The following is a 23,403-nucleotide window of genomic DNA, read 5'->3' as shown; positions in this document are numbered from 1 at the left end:
AAACAAGTGCGGAACAACCTCGGGCTAACACACCGGACCCACGATACCGAGCCCGCTGGTAGATGTCGCCACCAATTCAAAATTGTTCCACCGTTTAATGGCGGGTGCTTCAAAAAAGACGAAACCATCATCCCGAAAATTGGCCTCTTCTTACTGGTAGTTATTAGAGGTACGGGATTTAAATGATATGTCATGAATTGTATCAACTCAGTCAATTATATGATTTTCCTTCCGCGGTCCGTGTTTTCAACGTCTTCGTGACATTTCTCTCAGAGAATCGACTGACTTCTCTAGTTTCGTGACCTTTTTTTAAGTTTTTTGTCTCTTTTTTTGTGTTGTTGCCGTTGGAGACAAATTGATTCACACATGATTATGAAATGTGATTGTATGTCCTCACTCCCTACTTTCATTACTCATGCCTAATTAACACAGTCCCACAGCCTAGGGCCACATTGTGTTTTTTTGGGGGGACAGAGCCCGCTCAGCCGCTCTGGCAAACTAGAATTATTTGATATCCCTAATTAATGTGTTAGCCTTATTTGAATTCATAGAGACTGACAATAGTCAGGAGGAACAGACGCAATGAAGCGATCGTCAAGTAGTAGACTATCCCTGCAGCATCCAGCTGCACGGGTTCGCATCAGCAGTAGCTGCGGCAGCAGCACCAGCACCAGATCGAACTCCAGAGATAGATGTTCTATGGACAGTATGAGATCTTCAACTGGTCGCACTCCTCTGAAAGGCCTTCAACCGAAATCCTATTCGAAGTCAAAACTTAGCTACGGAGGTCATACTGCAGCTAACAGGTAGTTCATTAATACTTTACCATCAATCGTAACGGTTTGAAAAAGAATGTTAAATTTGAAATTTGAATTAACAGTCGTAGTAGTATGTATGGAAGATCTAAAAGTGACGCGATGAAAGATCCAAGACACCTCAGTGATCGCTCCTTTAAAGAACTGAATATCAGAAGACTTATTGAGGTAAATATATCGCATTCAACCTGAGAAAAATTGAGAAAATCTAACTCTCTTACTCTTTATTGATGGTAATTGTTAACGACTCGGTGATCGCATCTACACTGCTTAATACCAAGTTCCAAAGTTCCTTGGGTGAAATTTGACACAAGGGTTAAAACAGTGGAAATTAACAAATTCCATTTTGTATTCAAACTAAAGATTGACCTGTGGAAACTTTATCCAGTAATGTTTAGTGTTGCAAATTCCTGTTTGTTTCAGATCAGTCATTAAAGTTTTCTCCGTTACAATCTGATTCATTTTTAGTTTCTCTCAGAGAAAGGTTACACGCAAAAACTCAGCGTGAAGATCCTACATTCTCCGACAACTAAAGATTTCCTCAATATCATCGAGGTATTTATTACACGTTCAAATATCCTATGATAGAAAATCGAAGGAAATCAATTAATGATTTATTTCTTCTTTGTTATTTTTCAGTTCATGTTGAAAATCGTCGATGCTAAATTCCGTCTAGACAGTAAACACGAAGAGCAGATACCGCGTCTGCTAAAGGATCTCGGTTATCCATTTCTTATATCAAAGAACATGTTATTTACAGTTGGAGCTCCTCACGTTTGGCCTCATCTCCTCGGCGCGCTTTCCTGGCTCGTCGATTACATTGAAGTAAGTATACATTCTGTTTTATTCTATCATTTATTTGCAATCGTTCAACAGAAAATATTTTATTTTTCTGACTTTTATTTCAGTCGTCGTTTCAATTCGATATTTACAAAATGATGTTCTCAAGAAATGATAAATTTGACGATTCAGAAACTGAAGAACTGGTTCGTAAAAAAACAACTTTTAGATAAACTCTGGGGGTTGGTTATACTGCAAGATCAGTCATAGATCATTTCTACAGTCAATTTAATGACTTCATATTAATTCACCTCATAGATATCTATTGAATGATTGTAGATTAGATATCAGTACTTCGTCAATACGTACAAGGCATTCATGGATGGAAAAGATGAATTTGTCGAGGAAGATGAACTTTACAGGAAAAAACTCGGTCAGTTTCAAGTTTATATTTTTTCCATTTAAATGTTTATTGTGCGTATCTTGAAAATTCATCGTTTTTATTTTCACAGAATGTTTACACGATGATAACCCGATGAACTTTAAATCGCTACAAATCGAAAATGTCCGACTCAAACAGGAGTTAGAAAATCTTGAGAATGAACCGGTGAGTTGAATATCTAATTATCTATTAAACATTTTTAGTGAAGAGTAAAGAAATTTCTCCCGTCACCTGCAGCAGATTCACTCGGGGAATTTTGTATTATAACTCGGAAAAATAAAAAGAACTCAGGTTATTTGTAAATGAGGAGAAAATGAACTGATTTTACTTCAAGAGAGAAAGAAACTTAAACAATGACCGCTGAACTGATCAAGTTAATAATTTTCAATATGTTTCAGGATAATCTTGAATATATGACGGCCACGCGAAATAAATACCAAATCGAATTCAAACAACTGACCGACCAGACTGAAGAGCTCAATAGAAGAAAGTTTGAAAAAGATAAAGAATTCAGCGATTTGTGCATTAAAAAGGAAAACATTGGTACGTAACCGCTTTTATTTCACTCAAAATATGTAGATCATGGCATCCACGCTCTCTACGTGACCCCTGCACCACATAATATTTCTATATAACACTGAAGGTTTGAATTTATCAACTCTCTTTTTGAATCGTGTTTAGAAATGGAATTAGTTAGAGCAATGCAAGAAAAAGATGAAATGCAGAAGATTTACGATACGCAAGATTTGTCACAAGAGGAAATTAAACGAATCAATATGTCTCGAAATGAATTATCGAGACAGCTTCGTATGGTTGAAGAGGAAACTCTTGATTTTGAGAAAAGAAAATGGAATCTGGAAATGGAAATAGGAAAACTGCAGGAAAAGGTACGATGTCCTGAATTATTTACTAGCCCACAAAACTTTCTCTGACAAACGTGGAGTGGCAAAATAAGTCCAAGTTTAGGATTGGGAAAACGTTTAAAATCAGAATGTAATTTTTTGCTGAAATAGTCTGTTAGAGTTGGATCGTGAGGTTTTAATGCTGTATACTAGTTTAAGGTTTGAAGATTATTTGAAAATCAATCGATTATTTTTTTAGGTAGAGAAAGTTTTCAGTTCGTTAAGTCAAGTTTTTACAAAAGTGAAAGTAGCTGCTCCTGAAATAGCGACTCCGATTCTAGAATCTCTTCAGAGTAGTGGATGTTCTGAAATGAAGGTCAGTTTTGATGAAGTGATTTCTTGAATTCTCAAAGCGTCCATGGAATTTCATTGATTAAAGGTATGTGTAATATTTGAAATCGTTTTCTGTTGTAGATTGAATTAAGGAAACTCGTCGAAGAAAAGAATAGTGACGTTCTCAAATTGAAGGCTAATTCCAAGATTGAAAAACAGAGTATTCAAGAGGTAATATGAAAACTGTTTGACAGGGTTCATACAGCATAAGTACAGGTTTAGTGTTATATTTGTAATGTTCTCTGTTTATTTGTAGTTACAACAATTGTGCGATGAACAAGAACAAGACATCAAAATGTTGGAAAATAAAGTGAAACGATTAACAGATGAATTAGGATGGAAGAAAGAGGTGAGAGAGAGATTTGAGTCTGTAAGGATAGTCTGTGCACTGTAGCAGACAGCAGTTGGTGTTTGTCTAAGGGAATGCAGGGTAAAGACTACAGATTGGTTGAGAGGGTGCAAACAGCAGATTGGTTGAGAGGGTACAGACAGCAGATTGTCTGAAGGGTACAGACAGCAGATTGTCTGAGGGGTACAGACAGCAGATTGTCTGAAGGGTACAGACAGCAGATTGTCTGAGGGGTACAGACAGCAGATTGTCTGAGGGATGCAAACAGCTGATTGGTTGAGAGGGTACAGACAGCAGATTGGCTGAGGGATGCAAACAGCTGATTGGTTGATCGAGAGGGTACAGACAGCAGATTGGCTGAGGGGGTATATACAGCAGATTGGCTGAGGGGGTACAGACAGCAGATTGGCTGAGGGGGTACAGACAGCAGATTGGCTGAGAGGGTACAGACAGCAGATTGGCTGAGGGGTGCAAACAGCTGATTGGCTGAGGGGGTACAGATAGCAGATTGGCTGAGGGGTGCAAACAGCAGATTGGTTGAGAGGGTACAGACAGCAGATTGTCTGAAGGGTACAGACAGCAGATTGTCTGAGGGGTACAGACAGCAGATTGTCTGAAGGGTACAGACAGCAGATTGTCTGAGGGGTACAGACAGCAGATTGTCTGAGGGATGCAAACAGCTGATTGGTTGAGAGGGTACAGACAGCAGATTGGCTGAGGGATGCAAACAGCTGATTGGTTGATCGAGAGGGTACAGACAGCAGATTGGCTGAGGGGGTATATACAGCAGATTGGCTGAGGGGGTACAGACAGCAGATTGGCTGAGGGGGTATATACACCGGTATGTCTGGAGGGTACAGACAGCAGATTGGCTGAGAGGGTACAGACAGCAGATTGGCTGAGAGGGTACAGACAGCAGATTGGCTGAGGGGTGCAAACAGCTGATTGGCTGAGGGGGTACAGATAGCAGTATAGCTAACTGGTGTTATTTTATTATTGATCTAGACACAAGCAACAGAATATAAAACTATATTAGAAGAGGTTGATTCGTATGAATCTCAGTTATCTGAAGCACGAATGTCACAAACAGGTGTCACAGACATCAAAAATTCATTCATGGAAAAATTAAAACTGTAAGTTTTACTCATTAACTCAGTTATTCAAATGCGCTACGGATTGCATCGGTCTGCTTAATGATGTCACAATTATATTCTATAGGGGACAACAGCACTTAGAAATTGCAGCAAAGAAAAAGAAAGATTGGCAAGAATTCTTACAAAAAATAACTGAAATGTTAATTCAACACAAATCAGTTATGGAGGTGAGTAGTGTCATTGAGCCATCCCCCCTCCCCCCACTGGTCAGCTCTAGTGAAAATAATTATTTATTCATGATGTTTGTTTAATTCTTAGGAACATTTCAACGATTTGGCACAAGTGACGCAAATGCAATATGAAACCGAATTAGCAGCATTTCGACAATAATCCACTCTTATTGAGTATTCATATGCTTTTTCTAGTCAGAATATGTAATAATATCATTCATTTGCATTTTTTGTATCCATCAAAATTGTGCTTTTTCTGTAAATACAAAACCTTCATTATAACAAGCTCGAGGGATTTATGGTAATTTTTTGCTTTAGAATTAGTTTTTTTTTTTTTTTTTTGTTATAACGAGTTTCATGTGTATCATATATTTATGGAAATGCTACTAAACTTACATGCAAGTAACAATTTATTTCTGAGTTAACAAAAGAAACCATTATAAAATACATTCTACTATCAGAGTGGCTGCATGTTGACTTCAGTTGACTGAAATATTATAAATTCACTTTTTTATTTGAGAATAAAAAAAGGTTGAACTAATTGCGGCAATTCAGTTGTGTTTAGGAAGTAGAACTTTTTTATTCGAGTCGGGTCGCGGCTTGACTGTCAGGTGCTGAGGATAGCATTCCTACTGTGACATACCAGTACATGTATCATGTTAGTTTACATTGTGTCTATAGAGGCAACATTTGACAGTTCAGATTCCACTGTGGCATCCAAGTAAATCAATCAAACACTATTTTATTGACCTCATTATAAACCCACAATTGTTTTATTTTTGAATGAAATAATTAGGACGTTTTTGAATCGTTACTGCAATCTGAATGTCTCCCCTCAGCTCTAGATATTTGTATTATCAGTGCAGTTTTCTGGGTCCAGGAGGAAATCTTAGATTTCATCAGGTTGCCATTTGTTTGATTTGTCCAAATGGCCTTGCATTTGAAGGTTGGGGGTGAATGTAATCCAACATCTCGTATTTGAAGGTTTGGGGTGAATATAATTGTAGATCTTCCAACTTCTCCCGTATATCTTCTTCCCTCTTCTTCAACAAGCTCAATTTATCAAATACACAATTCAGAAACTAATTATTTTCACACGCAATCAAACAATCTCTCAACCAATTCCTCTTATAGGTTTGTTTTACAGAATTCCTGGACTTTGTTAATGAAAAGTCCCCATTTTCTTGGTAGAAACCTGTTCTAAGTCTCTCAATATGACTAGTAGTTGAATCTTGAAATGACGACAGGCTCCGACAATCGAACAATGACACTGATGATGTATTTAGAGATATTTAGACATGTATTTATTGATCAAATCGACTGCAGTACAAATTACAAATAACAGAATCATCAATCACAATATTCATTTTATACACATAAGAAATGCTGAGTTTTTGTCTCTTCTTGCACATAATCAGTGTTTAACAGAACTCTGAAAACCTGTCAGTATCTGCTGCTGCTGCTGCTGCTGCTGCTGCTGAAAGCCTGTCAGTATCTGCTGCAGCTGAAAATCTGTCACTGAGTATCTGCTGCTGCTGCAGCTGTTTCACTCATAATAACAACAACGAGTTCTTTACTAACGAGAATGTCTTTATCTATTTACAATAATTACTGGTAGTGTAGTTTGCTGCTCATAGGTGGGGATAGTAGTCCTGTTTTAGAGACTTATGAAGCAGACGATGGTTCGAGTTCCGAGGCGGGAGTTTCTGGTTCCTCATCATTGTAAATATTTTCAGCCTAGAAAAAAATTAAAATACGAAGTTTGAGGTATTATTTAAGGATCAGTCCAAGATTTCATCATTTTTTGATTCCAGAACTTTTTGATGAGTTCCTAAAATTACTAATTTATATTGGGTCCATTCATTGGAAAGAGTCAAAATCATTGAAACACTCTTAATACTCACCATTTGCCAAACTTGCATGATATTATCTTCAGATACTGAACAGATAACCCACGGTTCATTCGGGTTCCAAGAGAAATCAGATATTTTAGCTGTATGACCTCCGTGGATAAACTATAAATAATAACGATGATAAAAACATTCAGAGATCACGAAAGAAATCCCACAATAGTTAGCCATCATCAAAATATTTACCAGTAACTCTGGAGGCCCATCTTCAGCATCTTCTGCAGACTGTTCCTCACCAATTTTGCTACAAAAAATAATGTAAATTTTCAAATATATGAACAAAGATTTTGAATAATTAGCATTAATGTCTAACTTCAATGGGACCAATCTTTTGACTGAAATGGACGTTAACCATTAAGAACTAAATCTGAAGTTTCATGAAGACTTCCGTATTCAAGTTTGGGATTACCTCAAATCCCAGACGTGTAATCTACGATCAGTTCCACTGGATGCAAGAATAGTTTCATTGTGAGGAGACCATTGAACCTGGAACCATTAAAACCGAGCCATTAAAATTAATTTAAATCTCCCGCTTAGAATACGCAACTGATTTTCGATACTTACTTGGAAAATTTCATCTTTATGAGATTCAAACGAATGTAATTTAAGTTTCAAATTCCGTAAATCCCAAAGAGCGACCGTCTACAAAAACAAATTGAACAAACCAAACTGATGTAATGTTGATGCATTAAGAGAAGTTATTACGGATCCCTTTCTTACGATGCATACCTTATCAGCCGAACCGGTAGCTAAAATAAATTCACTGTATGGATTAAAAGACAAACAATTCACTTCAGCTGTGTGAGCATCTACGATATGACTGGGTTTATTTGTGTTACTGCTTCTTGTGTCCCAACTACAAACAAACAAAAAGACATGACAGAAATTCACTCAAGAAATCATTGTTATCTAAATAAATCGAACGGAATTTGATTCTAAAACTTACATCATCAGTTTCTGATCATCAGCCACTGAACCGAATAAACTTTCATGTAATAAATGCCAGGAAACATCCTGAAATATCAACAATGAGACAAATCTGGAGACTCGAATCTAAACGCACAGAAACGGCTTAATATCAGATTCATTAATCTCTTACCTCTACAACTGATGTATGACCATTAAATATAGAAAGAGCATCGATCACTTTTCCTTCTTTAGGAGTTGTGTTTATATCCCACAGACAAATAGTCTGAAAATACAAATAAGATTTAATTTCATTGAAATCAATGTTAAACATTGACTGATCTGGGGCCAGTTACTCAAAACTGATTCAGAGTTAACCAGTGAATAGTTGACATAGTGACAATTAAAACTTCATCGTTACTATGGTACTCATCCACTTACGTGATCATCTGAAGCACTGAGTAGATTTCCGTTTAAATTAGGATTCCACGATAATCCGTAACCTTCTTTCTGATGACCTTTTAACCTCAATTCCGGACTGCATTCTCCGCTCGGGTCTGGTTTACTCGGATGTTTCGTGTAATCGAACACTAACACGTCACTGGAGGGAGTTTTAGTCGCTATAACGCACGGATTTTGCGGCATGTATCGAGCTCGGTTCACTTCACCTTCGTGGTTTATTTTTATTTCAATTTCTATTTTACCGCTGACCGAACCGAATCCACCGAACTCTGAAAAATATAACACGAAACATTGAGAAAATCATAGCAAAGAAATTAACAACAACAGTTTAAAACTTGAATTTTTTAGTGGTTTGGAAAAATGAATGTTCACAGCAAGTTGAATGCAATTTTCAATTCAGATGACACTATGTGACATCTAAATAAGAGTGTTCCTAGCCATAATTCCTCATTTAAAAAAGAAATGAATGATCTTCTATGTAACTGATTTTCTAAAATTAAGAGTTAACTTATTATTTGTGAACTGACCTCCTTTTTCACTGTCGTAATGTGAAGCATCGAACTGTGCGTTATCATTAGGAAGTTGAACGCTCGCTATCAACATGTGATTCTGTTCATCAGAACTACAACGAGAACTGATGTAAAGAAAATCATAGTTATCAGGTCAAATCAAACGACATTTTATACAAATACAGGGTGGGCGAGGTAAGAGCAGGGGACGTTTCATTTTAAACTCGGGCTTAGACTAAGCTTTAATTGATGTGACAACTTAAGAACGGTCTAAAGATTTAAGACCTAAGTTAAGTCACAAATGGATGCCGAGATGTAAAATTTTTTCATCAATGTAGGATAAATTCAATCTAAAATGAACTTAATTTCACTAATTCTTAATTATCTATAACTATTGGAAAAATGCATTTTCATTAAATTAATTAAATTGCTTTTTTTCATTTGATCATGATTCATTTAAGTTATTAAATCAATAATTTGATTTCTGCTAAAGGGAAATAAGGCTAAAGTGAAATTCAAGAAAGTAACTTACGTGTGGGTGCCTAAAATCAGTCTATGAATGGAGTAATCTTTGCCTTCTGGACGAGTAACGTCTGGTAACCATTGAGCAGTGAGACTCGGCCATTCTAACGCGTGAGTCATCACCAGATCGTACAGAAACGGCGTGTTCTTCTTCCATATCTTATACTCTTCATTAATAACTCTCTCTTCAACTGCATCATCAAAACCTCCTGGGATAAAACAATAATTCACATCAAATCAGGGAGAAAACAGAGATGGAATTAGGCACAGTTCAGATATATTTCCTACTGTTTGGCACTTAGAATTATCAAGTCCTTAGGGTTAACATGGCGCTAGGTTTAAGCCAGACATTCAATTAGAGACACATTTAAATAAAGCAAAGTCATTCCAGTGGGGCTCCTAATAGCAAATCCAGTCCCTAGCTTAAAGCCAATGGGTATTAAACAATTTATTCAGGCTCTTAAGAATTTAAGGATAGGCGTCAATCTTCAGAACTCAGCTAGCCCGGAGTCTGAGAACTTGAGAGGCTCTCTTCAACTCAAAACTTGCTGCCATCTGATTCACATTTCCCCACACCAATAGCGGCCACCGAATCCTCACATTTAGAGACAAATACTGACACCTTTTAGAGATTGTCAGAACCCTGAATCAGTTCAAAACCCTGAATCAGTTTGTATTTGGGTGTCATTTGAATGTACTAAACGTTGTTTAGAATGACCGACAGATGGCGGTAGTAGCTGGACAAAGACTCTTTTCTTGTGAAGCCAATTTAAAAACGCTTAAAACTGCTCATTTACATAATCAACACCCACTAATTTAGCATCTAAATGATCCTTGAATTACAGAAAATTAATCGAACTTATAAGAAAACTGATAATTAACGAACCTGCGTCTTTTTCGGTCATGTTTGTGGTGAACTGTTTTAAATCTGGCACCGACAGAAAATTTCCGGCAAATCTTTGCACATGCGCAAAGCGCCAATTCGGTGAGACTGGTTCCGCAATTCAATTCAATATACATTATTTTATTTATCATTTTGTGTTATAAACAAATAACATTAGGTTTCACCAGCTGTATTGAAAATATGGTGAAATGAAATATGCATAGAAAATATTGTTTGAAAAAATATGAAAATAACGAAATGGCCGCGCTAAATGAGACTGGTTGCCAAAACCCGGAAGTGAAATCAGCGTAATCAGTCTAAAATCCATGATGGCGGTCGTGGGTTGGGATTTTCAGGAAATAAACCAATAAATTAGTGATAATTTCAATATTCTTTGATTAGAGCCGCGAACAGTTGGTAATTAATTGCGGAAATGGATGCGATAAAATTAACCGATCAGGAACAAAGAGTTTACGGTGAATTATTCAACGCGTGCGATGTAGAAAACAGCGCTAAAATTCCCGGAGTAAAAGCATCCGAATTATTTTTGACGTCCGGTTTGCCTCATGAAACGTTATTTCAGGTAAGTAGGACCGATTTGCTCGAATTTCGAATTCTGATTTTTTTAATGCAATTTAAAAAGTAATTGGGAAGACATCATTATCTTCATGTGTGGGGTCTGTCCCCACCTCATTAGCATTTCCTCACCTCCTCCCCCCCCCCCAGCAGTCGGAGACCGAGACATGCTTGTAATGGATTGGAAATCTCAGAAGCTTCCTCGATCTGTTTGTGTCATATGTTTCTGACCGAAGAGAGTCAAAGCAACTGAAGTGAAATTTAGATGTTCCCATGCTATCCCCCAGACGGGGGAAGTTAACATTAAAAACTGTGTTCTTGCAGAAAGTTTTCAATATTTAAATCCTTTCAATGGATCATTTTCAATGATTCGTAATTAATTTTATTTGGTAGGTGGCTGAATTATGCGGCGCTAAAAGATTAGGTCACTTTGGACGCAGTCAGTTTTATATCGCTCTGAAACTGATAGCTGTTGCTCAATGCGGGCTTCCTGTATCTTTGGAAACATTTGGTTCAGGTAAAGAATCAACCCAGTTCAAATTCAATGATTTAAGATGATTTACTATGAACAGACGCTGATGAATTATGTTAATTTTTACAGGGATAGACATTCCACTTCCAAAGTTTAATTGCCAGTCTGAAGGTGAAAACTGTGACTCATTTCTCATTCATTTTGTCTGTAATCTCTATTTGTTTGATGATGAAATTTATCCTGTGAATTTATTTCAGAATGGATGAGAAATACATACTCAGTGTTGAACCAACCTGAACATGATCGGTAAATATCCATTCTTCATCTTCCCCTTCTATCCATTCTTCATCTTCCCCTTCTATCCATTCTTCATCTTCCCCTTCTATCCATTCTTCATCTTCCCCTTCTATCCATTCTTCATCTTCCCCTTCTATCCATTCTTCATCTTCCCCTTCTATCCATTCTTCATCTTCCCCTTCTATCCATTCTTCATCTTCCCCTTCTATCCATTCCTCATCTTCCCCTTCTATCCATTCTTCATCTTCCCCTTCTATCCATTCTTCATCTTCCCCTTCTATCCATTCTTCATCTTCCCCTTCTATCCATTCTTCATCTTCCCCTTCTATCCACTCCTCTGAATCCTATCTTCCCATTCCACACATTCATGACTTTTTTTCTCCTTATTTCAGAAATGTGATAAACCTTCAACAACATCAAACAATTGGACCAACGCAGTCTGGTGGCCTACCACCCCCTCCGGTAGGATCGACCCAGTCCGGTGGCCTTCCACCCCCTCCAGTGAGACAACATAGTCGATCTTATTCGGCTCATCGAGGAGTTCCAAATATTCCTGATAATTCTCAACAGCAACAACAAACATCGGTGCAGGTAGAATGTTAAAACACTAACTGGACCCAGTTCCACAGATCACAAGTTCTCTTGTAGAGTGGGTTTAAAATATCGATGGATTTTCCTCTTATTTGCAGACGAATTCACGAGGGGCATCACCACACGCGAGTAAATCGCCTCCCTTTTCTTCGCCTAAAGACAGCCCCGTCGTATCGCCGGGTTCTCATCGTCGCCACGGTTACATGAAGCAACAATCAATGCCCGCACAAATACACAGTAATAACTCATCGGCGACGTATAATAATTCTTCATATCACGATGCTGCGAGTGGACAACAAAAACTAGAGAAAGGTTGGACTTCGTTTGAAGATGAAGACAGTCAAGGTAAAATCAACAGATTGTCTTAAGGGGTGCAGGATACAGACAGCAGATTGTCTGAGGGGGTGTAGGGTACAGACAGCAAATAGTCTGTGGTTGTGCAGGATACAGACAGCAGATTGTCTGAGGGGTGCTGGATACAGACAGCAGATTGTCTGAGGCGATGATGCATTAGACAGTCTGCTGTCTATGCTGCAGAAAGCAGATTGTTGATTTCTGAACGATTTTGAAGCTAGTTTTTGTTGTAATTTATACGTATTTCATAAATCAGGTTTAATTAGTCAAGACCGTAAAGACTGGGCACAGTTTGAAGTAGGTGTAGGGGGCGCTGGTGATCACAATAAAGCCGATACATCATCTATAACGAGTTCTGAAGCGGAGAGTATCGACGACGTGTGGACGATAACCGATGAACAAAGAGAGTATTATCTGAATCAGTTCAAATCAATGCAGTCTGATTTAACAGGAGTTATTATAGGTAAGATGTATTACTGTGATCCAGTTCCGCGTTTCTCGAATCTACAGTTATAATTACTTTATTTGCAATGTTTTAGTCGACTTTGAAAAAGAAACAGTGGAATTAGTTCCTGATAGATGATCATATGTTATAGATTGTAAGGATTGTTACTCTAATGTTTGCGATATGTTTATTCTCGTAACTGTTTTTATATTTCAGGTGCTAGAGCCAAAGAATTCTTTGAGAAGTCAAAATTACCCGTAGTTGAACTGTCAAAAATATGGTACGCGTAACTATAGTGTGTGATCGCTTATTTATTTCTTCGATCGCAATCGCTAATTGATAATGTTTTGATTGACAGGCAATTATCCGATGTAAATAAAGATGGCGCTTTGTCGTTAGATGAATTTTGTACAGCTATGCATTTGGTCGTGTTACGTAGAAATGAAGTTGAAATTCCTGATAAATTGCCAGCGTCATTGATGCCATATACACCATTAGTAAACGGTGAGTTAGAATCAACTCTCAAAACTCGTTTGTTCGTCAAAGCTTTCAATTTTTGGTTGGTAGTATCATGAGCATATTTTATATGGATTTTAGGCTCAAAAGATTATCATGTTGTTATCAACTATTTACCTATGTGCAGTGCTAATGTTGTAATTTGATTATAGATGAACCATTTGCTGCTGATCTGCCTCCTGGTAGCACATTAAAACGTCATACTCCAACTGAAGTTCAAAATCAGCCAAATCAGGTACAGTTGAGAAGTTGTGCCTAATTAAAACAGCAAAATACTGAAAATATCAGAAATCATAACTCTCAAAGTATGTTGTCCTTTTTATGAACAGTGGGCAACCAATTTTCCACCAGAATCACCATCATCCAGTGCTGTATCTTCACCAGGAACTAAACCTGTGAATTTTGAGTTTAAACCAGTGACATTATCAGATCCCGTGAGTTACTTCATCTCGTGTCAAATCATTTCACATTTGATAAATATCACAACTGAAGTCGATGTAATTTGATACGTATATTGTAGGATTGTAAAATAGCTCATCCAGTAGCTGTAAGAATGTCTCCTGATGGGGTTCCTATTCCTCCTAATGAACTGTTTGAAAGATCAAGAACGTTTTCAGGTACTGATGTTTAAATTCATCATTGTTGTGACGATCATTATGTTTATGAGTTATACAAATGTCTGCTTAATATTGAATTGAACTCATCCGATGAAATAATCAATTAATGTAGTTTGACTGTATTTTTTGTTGTTGTGTGTTTGTAGATCCTACTGTTAGTGATTATTACCCGCAGCAGGAGAATGTTCTCAGCCCGACTCGACAGCGTTCTAGTACTGTAGATGGCGAGGACCCGCACGCTAAATACTTAACACCGCTACAAGGCAGACCGAGACCAACCCCGAAGAAGGCACAGTCAGGTAATTTATATTCACTCGCCCCTAATTCACCAGTGAGTCAGCTGACTGTACACACCCAGCCCCATCAGACAAACTGGAGTCGGTTTTATATAAACTCAATTTCTTTCAATTGAGATGATACCAGTCTAAAAACTGGCACCTGTTGTCTTTACCCCTTCACTATCAACTTACGGCCAATACTTCACCAGGTCTCTGTTTGGACCTAAGGCCTGACCCCCAAAGATAACATCACCTCACAATGGAAATTCAGATCTTCTAGACTTCACTGCTAAAATGTTGATTGTCTGGGAGGGGTGCGGCATACACAAAACAATGTTGTGATATTATATTAAGAATATTTTATGAATAATTTCAGTTGGTGGTAGTAGTTTTGGACATTTAGCGCCACCCCCGGCAGTTCCACCTAGAGCTTCACCTAGAGATGTAAGTACTATTAACTTTTATATATATAATAGATGAGATGAGAGTGTGATTTAAATGATTCGATTAATTTGTTCAGGTAATTAATCGTCAGCTCTTCACTCAACAGAGCGACCCCAGTTGGCAGTCGTCAGTCGACTCCGAGAGTCGAGTGCATCTCGCGCGTCGATTTAAACGTGCGTCTGAACCGTTACCGTGCGTCGCGGCTACGCGATTTATTCATAAACGCGGTTCAGAACCGTTACATGAGAATCGTCTGTTTGTAAGTGCTCTACGCTGATAGCTTATGATGCACACACACACACATCACTCACGCCTCTCTCTCTCTTTGTAGTCATTATAGTTTTTAAATTCACTGGGTTTCATTATACGGTTCTACGTAAATGCTTTATGAATGATTTAGATGAATGATCAATGTACAGCAGACTCTGCCTTACTCCTCGGTAGCGCTGAGACTGAGTTGAGAATCAGGGAACTCGGTAGCGCTGAGACTGAGTTGAGAATCAGGGAACTCGGTAGCGCTGAGACTGAGTTGAGAATCAGGGAACTCGGTAGCGCTGAGACTGAGTTGAGAATCAGGGAACTCGGTAGCGCTGAGACTGAGTTGAGAATCAGGGAACTCGGTAGCGCTGAGACTCTGAGTTGAGAATCAGGGAACTCGGTAGCGCTGAGACTCTGAGTTGAGAATTAGGGAACTCGGTAGCGCTGAGACTGAGTCGAGAATCAGGGAACTCGGTAGCGCTGAGACTGAGTTGAGAATCAGGGAACTCGGTAGCGCTGAGACTGAGTTGAGAATCAGGGAACTCGGTAGCGCTGAGACTGAGTTGAGAATCAGGGAACTCGGTAGCGCTGAGAATGAGTTGAGAATCAGGGATCAATGTACAGTAGACTCTGCCTTACTCCTCGGTAGTGCTGAGAGTTAAGGGTTGAGGAACTTAGTATTGAGATTATTTCCCTGAGGTGACCAGAGAATCAGGGAAAACGAATGAACAAGATTTAAGTAACATTGAGTTGACTGGTACCGAGTACAGCTCAGTCTACTGTAGTTTCATTTGATTTTTTGTCATATGTTAATTTTAAGAAATGGAATTTAATGTTTTTTGTCGAAATAAAAGCTGATAATATGGCTGCCATGCACATCGCTTTATTCAGCTTGTGGAATATTTATTCAGATTGATGGAGAGTTGTTCAATTAACAGCATGATTGATCGTCACTGATTGATATATTTAGATCGCTATTTATTTCACATGTTTTACTGGTACTGATATTCAGATCTGACTGAGAGTAGTTATTTCTATTTTTAGAACTCAATTACTCTAAAAATAACATTGAAAAAATGTGCTCAAAATCAGATTTATTTCTAGTTCGTTGTTGATTAAACCACTATTTTTGATGATAAACTACTGTAATTTGTGTTGAAAACTACTGCGTTAAAGAAATAAATGACTGGTCAGTTCTGGCTATTGTAGATGATGCATGTTTAAATCAATAACATAAAGACAATAATGTAATGATAAATAAACCGATTTGTATATTTAAATTTCAGGCTCCTGGGGGTAACCAGAAATCATCGGATATAACAGGAGGTAATTTCGATAGTATTTTGTAGATGTTTTCGTAATGAGTTTTTGTATGAAATTTGAGAATTTGAAAGTTTCCTGTTATTTTCTAATTTCAGATACGGTATCTACAGTATTAACGACTGAAATGAATGTATGTTATTATATCGATATACGATTCATTCAATGGTCTCCTATTCTACTGTATGTTAATGTTTGCTATAGTGAAATTCCATTCCGTTTTTTATAGGTCACTAGTCCAAGTAAAGATGAAAACCAAGAAGAAATAGAAAAACAAGCTCGGTATGTGTGCATTGTTCAGCCATCTACAGTCGATTATCAGCCACTGTTGAGACCAATCAATGTATTATATCGTTGGGGGATAATCGAGGCTGTTAGATAACTGAGGATAGTAGATATTAAATTTGGGTGAATGGGGTACAATCAAGATTTATAGAATGTCGTGTTCACCCTCGATCCCAGTTTCACAGTTCTGAGTTATCAATTGATTGTTAAAGCTTTTGATTTTGAACAGTCAGTTACTCTATAACTGTGGAACTTGGCATGTTCGCCCTTGATCCTAATTTCACAGTTCTGAACAGTCAGTTACTCTATAACTGTGGAACTTGATGCAGTACTGCAACTATGATGTAAAAATCATGTCCTTTGAAATCTGTGCTGCTTACATCTGACCAGATTCCGGATAACCATGATAAACCTGAGAACACTATCGATACTGACTGCATCGTATTTTCTCACCCACCGCCATCGAATGATATGCTTTATTTGTGCGATGAATGTTTCTGAATTTTATCCTCTGATTTTCAGGCAAATAAGTAAAGATAAACAAGATCTGCAAGCTGCGATACGTCGTCAACGGGAACGCAACACTGTGCTATCGCGTTTAAACGGAGAATTGAATCAAGAATTACAAGAAGTTATGGAACAACGAATAGGAATAGAAATACAATTGGAACATCTTCGACCGTTCTCGAGCTGATTCTATCATCAATCATTCAATTCTCTGTTTTATTATTATTATTATTATTATTATTATTATTATTATTATTATTATTGTTTATGTACATTTATTCTCCTGTTATGATATAGACAATTATGAAGCCTCTCCCCGCCCTATCCCCCTCGCCCAAAAAAATTAACAAACTAAAAATCATCATACGTGTTTAATATGAATATAAATCATAACGAATACATGTTAAATACATTCTAGATACAATAGTAAATACGTTAAATACTGTGTTGTCTGATTATCAGTTAGTTTTGTTTCTGGATCCAGTTCACAGATAGACTTAGCCTCCTGAGGTAGGAACATCGGATATGAACTGATTCTAAATGTATCGTCAAACTGAACCTGGAATTGCCGAATTGGATCCCGATGTTTACAGAAATTGCTGTTGTTGCCATAAAACATGTAAATAAACCTTTGTAAATATTAGTAAAATAATATTGATAGCATGACTCGATGTGTGAGAGTATTCGATCAGAATTACTGCATTGTGATTGGTTGAATTAATGTTTTTCTGTTTAACCTGTGATGATGTTGAGCCGGTATTCTGCTGTAGTTAACTCTACGTATTCAGGTTAGATTCTATAGTGATGCATTTAATCATAACTCGTGAAAGTTGATATGAAATCTAGTTCGATCTATTAGAGGAATGAATTATTACGATGATTAAATGATTTCTGTGATCGGTAGGTTTTTGTAATGTTTTTACTGTGAATTCTTCTCAAAGTTTGAACGATATTAAAATGAACAAATATTTTGTTAATAGATTCTGCTATTGATCAGCGCAGTATGTATAAAGCTTTAATGATTACATGTTTTTATTGAACCCCCCTCTACTTCTCTCCCTCTCTTCTGCTACAGGGTGCTGTCTCTTACCCCCCCCCCTCTCCTCTCTATGCTAGGGAGCTCTCTCTCAATACTGCTGCTTTGTTTGAAGTGTATTGTAAACCTGAACCTCTATTGACATTGTTCGTTCTAGTTGAGATATATTTCATGGTGACTCATGATACTTCGATTGTTGTGAATCCGGTTCGATGCAGAACGTTGTATGAATAATGACTGGAGATAATGATTCAAAATGAACCAATTTCACTCAAAACCACAATAACTAAATGACGGTTCACGATCAATAATTATCATGTACGTGTAACTGACATGTAAAGTATGATATTGAATGCATAATAATGCGCAAATTACGTTATATTTTGCTTGTTATTTTTGTATATAAATGATGTAAATAAGTTTAGGATTGAAAAAAATGGCTATTAGTATCTAGCCGAATTTATAGATGGCGCTGAAGTATAATCGTCTGCTATTCTACAGAATCTCTACTCGTGTTTATTCTGATCCTATATCGATGATAATCCGTGGCTGAATTTCATAGATGTGGAGATAATCCCTGGGAACCTTTTGAAATGTTCCCAGCGGTTGAGGAGCTTTGAAACCAGGCGCAGCTTCGCTTTATGTAACCGGCTTTCATTTCTCTGATATCGATATATCAAAAATACCAACCATTATTCACATAGTTTATTTCAAAATGATCAATAAAATGCATTTGTAGTAATGAGGAGAATGTGAGAGATAAGTGTGTAGATCAGACTAGTGGATGTTAACGTGTCTAAATGTGTACAGTTTTACTGTAAATTAACCTTTTTTTGTAAAAAAAAAAAAAGTATAAAGAATTGTACCGATAACTATAACCACAGTTTAGAACTCTTAGAAACATTGTTATGATAATGAAATATACTTGTTCCTCAATCCTCCTCAATCCTCCTCAATCCTCCTCGATCCTCCTCAATCCTCCTCAATCCTCCTCAATCCTCCCCGTATATTGTACAAAGATATATTGACTGTAATGTGAAAATAAATATATGCTTCATTGAATATTATATATTACGGTTTCTTTTCTTTTTCTTAAGTTTTCTTAATCTTTTCTATCCGGAGAAAAGGTAATTATTCTAAAGAGACTTCTTGCTGGCAGAATCAAGAGAAGGAACACACGTGGAAGGCTGCTGTGGATCCAGTTTCTTAAGATTAACTTTTCAACTGAATCATGAAACACTTAAAATTAATGGCCGGGTTGTGACGATAATACAAGATAGAATCCTAGAACTCAAAAGTAAAAAGGTGAACAAAAAGTTTCATTGAGCTGATATTTTCCGGTACCCCAATATTCATGAGTGAATATCGAATAAAAGATAGCGCTCAAACATTTTTTTGTGCATTGTCGAATTTTTTCTTGAATTGCGAAGGAAATGACCTCTCTGAGCGCTGAGAGAACACGTGACTAGCAACTGCGCGCCGCACACAAATTTACAGTTTGATAAATTGTGACATTTGGCAAATAACAGCATCATAAACGTGACAATGCATCAGATTATCAGAGATTTCTCGCAGTACCAGACATAACAGACAGGTCATTCTCACAGCTCAGCGTGTCTGTAGTATAGTCGGAGTGACACCCCGAGTCAACAGACTGGTCATTCACCTAGCGCAGTGAGTCTGTAGCATATAGTCAGAAACTTACCAGTGCCCCACACCCGATTCAGAGACGCAAGACCCTGGTCTGCCTGAGATGAGTTGACCATTCACTCCGACTCAGAGATTGATCTCAGCCATCTTCACACGATTCACACTCTGGCTGAGTCAGATGAGTTGACCATCAGGTCACTCCTGCAGACTCAGAGACTGCAAACTCCAACTCTGATTCCTCTAATCAGCGCTGGATTGACCTCTGCCACCCCTTTTCTGTTTCTGTCAGTAAGCTACCCGACTAGTCTCTCATCCCTGCTCTGTCTGTCTGTGAGTTACCCGACCCCTCTCTAACCCCTGCTCTGCAAGTGACCATCACTCACTGTTATCTCAGAGCACTTTCTCCACGACGACAAATGTCATCAGTGATCAGATTTGCTGGATTAGATTATCGATCGCTCAATATATAAAAAATGCATGAACTGCTTTCTGACAGCGACATTAGTGAATCATAGATAGGGACCTCCCTCCTTCTCTCTCTCCTCTCTCTTCTCGCTGCTCTCCTCTCTCCTCTCTCATCTCTCCGATCTCCTCGCTCTTATCATTCTTAGTGATGCTGTTATGATTATCAATGAAATACGGTACAGAATTAATTGAAAGATGTGACAACACTTCAAAAACATTATTCACCGATTCGTCACTAGAGTTTTCTCCTTTTTTCACAGAAAACGGTGCTTTTCTCCAAATTATTGTAATTATCGATGTAATAGCTCATGCTGTCTACAGGGGTTATAGCTGATTCCAGGTAGCGGAAGATCTTGACGAAATGAAGAAACAACCAAAGTGATTCGTACAGTTGTGTATATAAAAAGCATTTAATTAGTACATATATGTATATAATATAATCATATAATTTCCTGGCTAATTGATTTTGTTCACAACACAGTTACATCGTGGGTTCTATAAAACAGTTTTACTGCCATTTATACACTGATCGAGCTTTCAAACAGAGAGGGGGCCATCGATCTGTGATGGCTTTTAAATATCATTTACATGATTCTGATTCTCTGCATGCAAAAATATCGTATATACATATTACATTCATTTTAAAATTGTTGCAACATATTTTCATTATAAAAGCGTTATCTATAGAAATAGTCGACATACCGGTACAAAATAAAATTAATAGAAATGCAATTTTTGAAAAAAAAAATGACACGACGATTTGAGGGAATACGGACGGACACGTGACCTGCTTCAGAGTCACGACTCTAACTCTATAAGGCCCCGAGTATTCAAAGCAGCTACGTAGCACAAATTGAATTATAGTTAATTTACAAGACAATTAGTGAATTATTATTTCCAAAGAATTCTAGCAAATTGTGTTTTCTCTGGTTTAATTTAAGAATTCACCCTCGAAACCGCGGATACTCAGCTCCGACGGGCGAGTTCCTGTATTACACGGCATTTCATACTGATTTCTCTGAATCAAGAGTTCAGATTTGAAAATGAATTAATTCAACGCTGAAATGTCGAATTTAACCAAGAACTGAGAGGTCTTGAAGTCTACACCGAAGAAACACGACGACGGTGGACGGTGAATATCCACTCACAATTTACTTAGAAATATCGCTGATAAAACAGAAATATTTGCGATCTCCAATCTGCTGCTTCTGCTGCCGCTATTTTTAAGAAATTGTTCTTTTTTCGCGTTAGTTCTGATTATTTGAATACTTGCAGCTGGCGCGACGTCACAAATCTCAGAACACTTAGCGAATAATGAATCAGAGTCCCACACACAGCCGGTACCGTCTGCAGCCTCTAATGATAACAGAGTCTTGTGTTTATATTTGTCCGGTTTGACGCATTGAACATTTTTCACATTACGTTTCATGTGTCGGAAGAAAAACAGATCGCAATCGCATTCAATAGGGTTCCCTTCTAAATCCAGTTCGGTGATCGATGATACGAAAGCCAGTTGACAAATATCCAAAGACCGGATTCCAGAATCGCTCAGATCAACAAATGAGATTCCTTTTGCAGACGGCTTAGCGTCGTCAGTATCGTCGTTCTGGGCGCTGCTGATTTCAGGTCGTTGCTGATGTCCGCAAAAAGCACGTGGTGACAATGTCAAATTCGTGCGCATTTTACTCAAATTGATCAACACCAGATTTTTCAAATTCGTAAACGCGTAATCGGGCACGTAATCGATGTTATTTCGTTGCAGATATAAATGACTGAGGATCGGTAGATATTTAATACCGGTCGGGAACGTCTCGAGTTCGTTGTCCATAAGCATCAGTACACGCAACCGATCTAAACGAATGAAAAACGACTCGTTCAATGAACGTAGGTAATTTCCACTGAGAACCAAATCCTCCAAATTCGTCAGATTATGCAGCATATCCGCGGCTAACGACGAGACTCGATTTTCGGCGATATCCAACCATTTCAAATTATTCAACCCTTCAAACGCGCGTTCGTTAATCCTCGAAATCTTATTGTAAGACAAGTAAAGCTGTTCTAAATCCAAGCCGATAAAAGCTGCCTCGTTGATTTCCTGAATTTCGTTATGATCGAGTCTTAATTCGACGTATTGAGTAGAAGTCGTCAGCAGACGAACGCTAGTATCAAACACCGGAATTTCACTCAGATTTTTATGACTGCAGTCGATCTGACGACCGATACAAACACACGGTCCCGGAGCAGGACAATCTTTATTCACGTACGAATACGTATGATCCTCTTCGTCGATTCCGGCGGCGGTATCGTCGTCGTTTGCCGAAACCTGCCGAATTTCGGACGCCAGGAAAATGCCGAAAATTAGCAACAATACAGCTGAGTAGGATATCGCTATTATCGACATGGTTCCGACCGACCCGGCACTGATACAGGTTCTGATGTTCTCCTCGCTAATAATCCGTGTGTGTTCCCAAGCAGAAAAATCAAACCCCGGTTTTTCTTCACTATACGAACGTATTATTTGCAGCTGTTTCGTCGGCTATTTTCTGACTCACAACAAAAAATATTCTTCTTCTTCGCGTTGTTTTACAGTAGCTTGTTGCAGGAGATGCTGAAAACGCGAATACAAACTCTGACTCATTCGCCGCAGCGATATACCGCAGTTGTTAAAGTTCTAAATCCTTTCAAATCGAATATATATCTGACGAATTAGCAGCAATCAGAAGACGCGCGGGTGATAGATGATCTAAAATCGATAGAAGTGCACTGGATGAAGGTCTGGGTGGTACTGATGCAAGTGATGAGTCGAACAAAGAAAATCGTCTAACAATGGACCAGACGGCGTCACCGGGACACAGACTCCTGCGCTGGAGCGTGTAGCATCTGCCGCTACCGCTACCGCTCCTGCCGCTGCTGCTGTCAAACACGTGCGTCATTCATTTAATGTTCAAACACTTTTCTAAAGAGAATTATTGATGGCAATGTTTATTCAGTATGGATCATAATGGAGCCAATATGAAAAGGTTCATGACGCATAAAACCTATACCTACAACTATTACAGTCGTTTCAATGTGTCCTCACTATCTCAAACTAACGTGTTCCACCAAAATATCCCTTCGCATCAATCGTCCACTCATCGATATCAACTCAAGGAAGG

At 38.0% G+C, this 23,403-nt stretch overlaps 4 protein-coding genes across 6 annotated transcripts; 2 read left to right on the top strand and 2 right to left on the bottom strand.

Annotated features, from left to right (window-relative positions):
• The first annotated feature begins 104 nt into the window (after nt 1-104).
• LOC141914752 (kinetochore protein NDC80 homolog) lies at nt 105-5,232 on the top strand. The gene is made up of 16 exons (XM_074806041.1): nt 105-169; nt 552-806; nt 881-983; nt 1,284-1,370; nt 1,455-1,640; nt 1,724-1,801; nt 1,935-2,028; nt 2,108-2,202; nt 2,436-2,580; nt 2,719-2,924; nt 3,139-3,255; nt 3,354-3,443; nt 3,529-3,621; nt 4,627-4,754; nt 4,840-4,942; nt 5,034-5,232. Exons 2-16 carry the CDS (start codon nt 583-585, stop codon nt 5,103-5,105), a joined length of 1,821 nt encoding a protein of 606 aa, XP_074662142.1. The 5' UTR covers nt 105-169; nt 552-582; the 3' UTR covers nt 5,106-5,232.
• A 1,006-nt stretch (nt 5,233-6,238) lies between these two features.
• Nucleotides 6,239-10,216, bottom strand: LOC141898961 (histone-binding protein RBBP4). Of its 2 annotated transcripts, none has more exons than XM_074785114.1 (12): nt 10,141-10,216; nt 9,265-9,463; nt 8,751-8,857; nt 8,203-8,492; nt 7,955-8,047; nt 7,802-7,869; nt 7,585-7,711; nt 7,420-7,497; nt 7,265-7,341; nt 7,042-7,099; nt 6,850-6,960; nt 6,239-6,682 (listed from the first exon to the last, which is right to left on the bottom strand). In XM_074785114.1, exons 1-12 carry the CDS (start codon nt 10,157-10,159, stop codon nt 6,611-6,613), a joined length of 1,299 nt encoding a protein of 432 aa, XP_074641215.1. In that variant the 5' UTR covers nt 10,160-10,216; the 3' UTR covers nt 6,239-6,610. The 2 variants fall into 2 exon arrangements, with proteins under 2 accessions (XP_074641215.1, XP_074641221.1); XM_074785120.1 differs by having other exon boundaries at nt 8,751-8,845.
• A 255-nt stretch (nt 10,217-10,471) lies between these two features.
• On the top strand, nt 10,472-17,284 carry LOC141905267 (ralBP1-associated Eps domain-containing protein 1-like). 2 transcript variants are annotated; one of them, XM_074794096.1, is made up of 19 exons: nt 10,472-10,720; nt 11,107-11,230; nt 11,315-11,356; nt 11,443-11,491; nt 11,875-12,073; nt 12,172-12,418; nt 12,684-12,890; nt 13,089-13,152; nt 13,231-13,376; nt 13,541-13,623; nt 13,718-13,822; nt 13,909-14,005; nt 14,152-14,304; nt 14,660-14,727; nt 14,834-14,986; nt 16,272-16,311; nt 16,404-16,438; nt 16,535-16,587; nt 17,113-17,284. In XM_074794096.1, exons 1-19 carry the CDS (start codon nt 10,571-10,573, stop codon nt 17,282-17,284), a joined length of 2,187 nt encoding a protein of 728 aa, XP_074650197.1. In that variant the 5' UTR covers nt 10,472-10,570. The 2 variants fall into 2 exon arrangements, with proteins under 2 accessions (XP_074650197.1, XP_074650205.1); XM_074794104.1 differs by lacking the exon at nt 14,834-14,986.
• Nucleotides 17,285-20,671: 3,387 nt separating this feature from the next.
• Nucleotides 20,672-23,042, bottom strand: LOC141912475 (uncharacterized). The gene has a single exon (XM_074803698.1). The coding sequence runs from the start codon at nt 22,647-22,649 to the stop codon at nt 21,393-21,395; it is 1,257 nt and encodes a 418-aa protein (XP_074659799.1). The 5' UTR covers nt 22,650-23,042; the 3' UTR covers nt 20,672-21,392.
• Between the last annotated feature and the right edge of the window lie 361 nt (nt 23,043-23,403).

This window comes from Tubulanus polymorphus, chromosome 1 (genome assembly GCF_964204645.1).
Source record: "Tubulanus polymorphus chromosome 1, tnTubPoly1.2, whole genome shotgun sequence".
NCBI classification, from domain to species: Eukaryota; Metazoa; Nemertea; class Palaeonemertea; order Tubulaniformes; family Tubulanidae; genus Tubulanus; species Tubulanus polymorphus.
The sequence above is the reverse complement of the archived record's forward strand: the minus strand, read 5'-3'. Positions and strand labels throughout refer to the sequence as shown.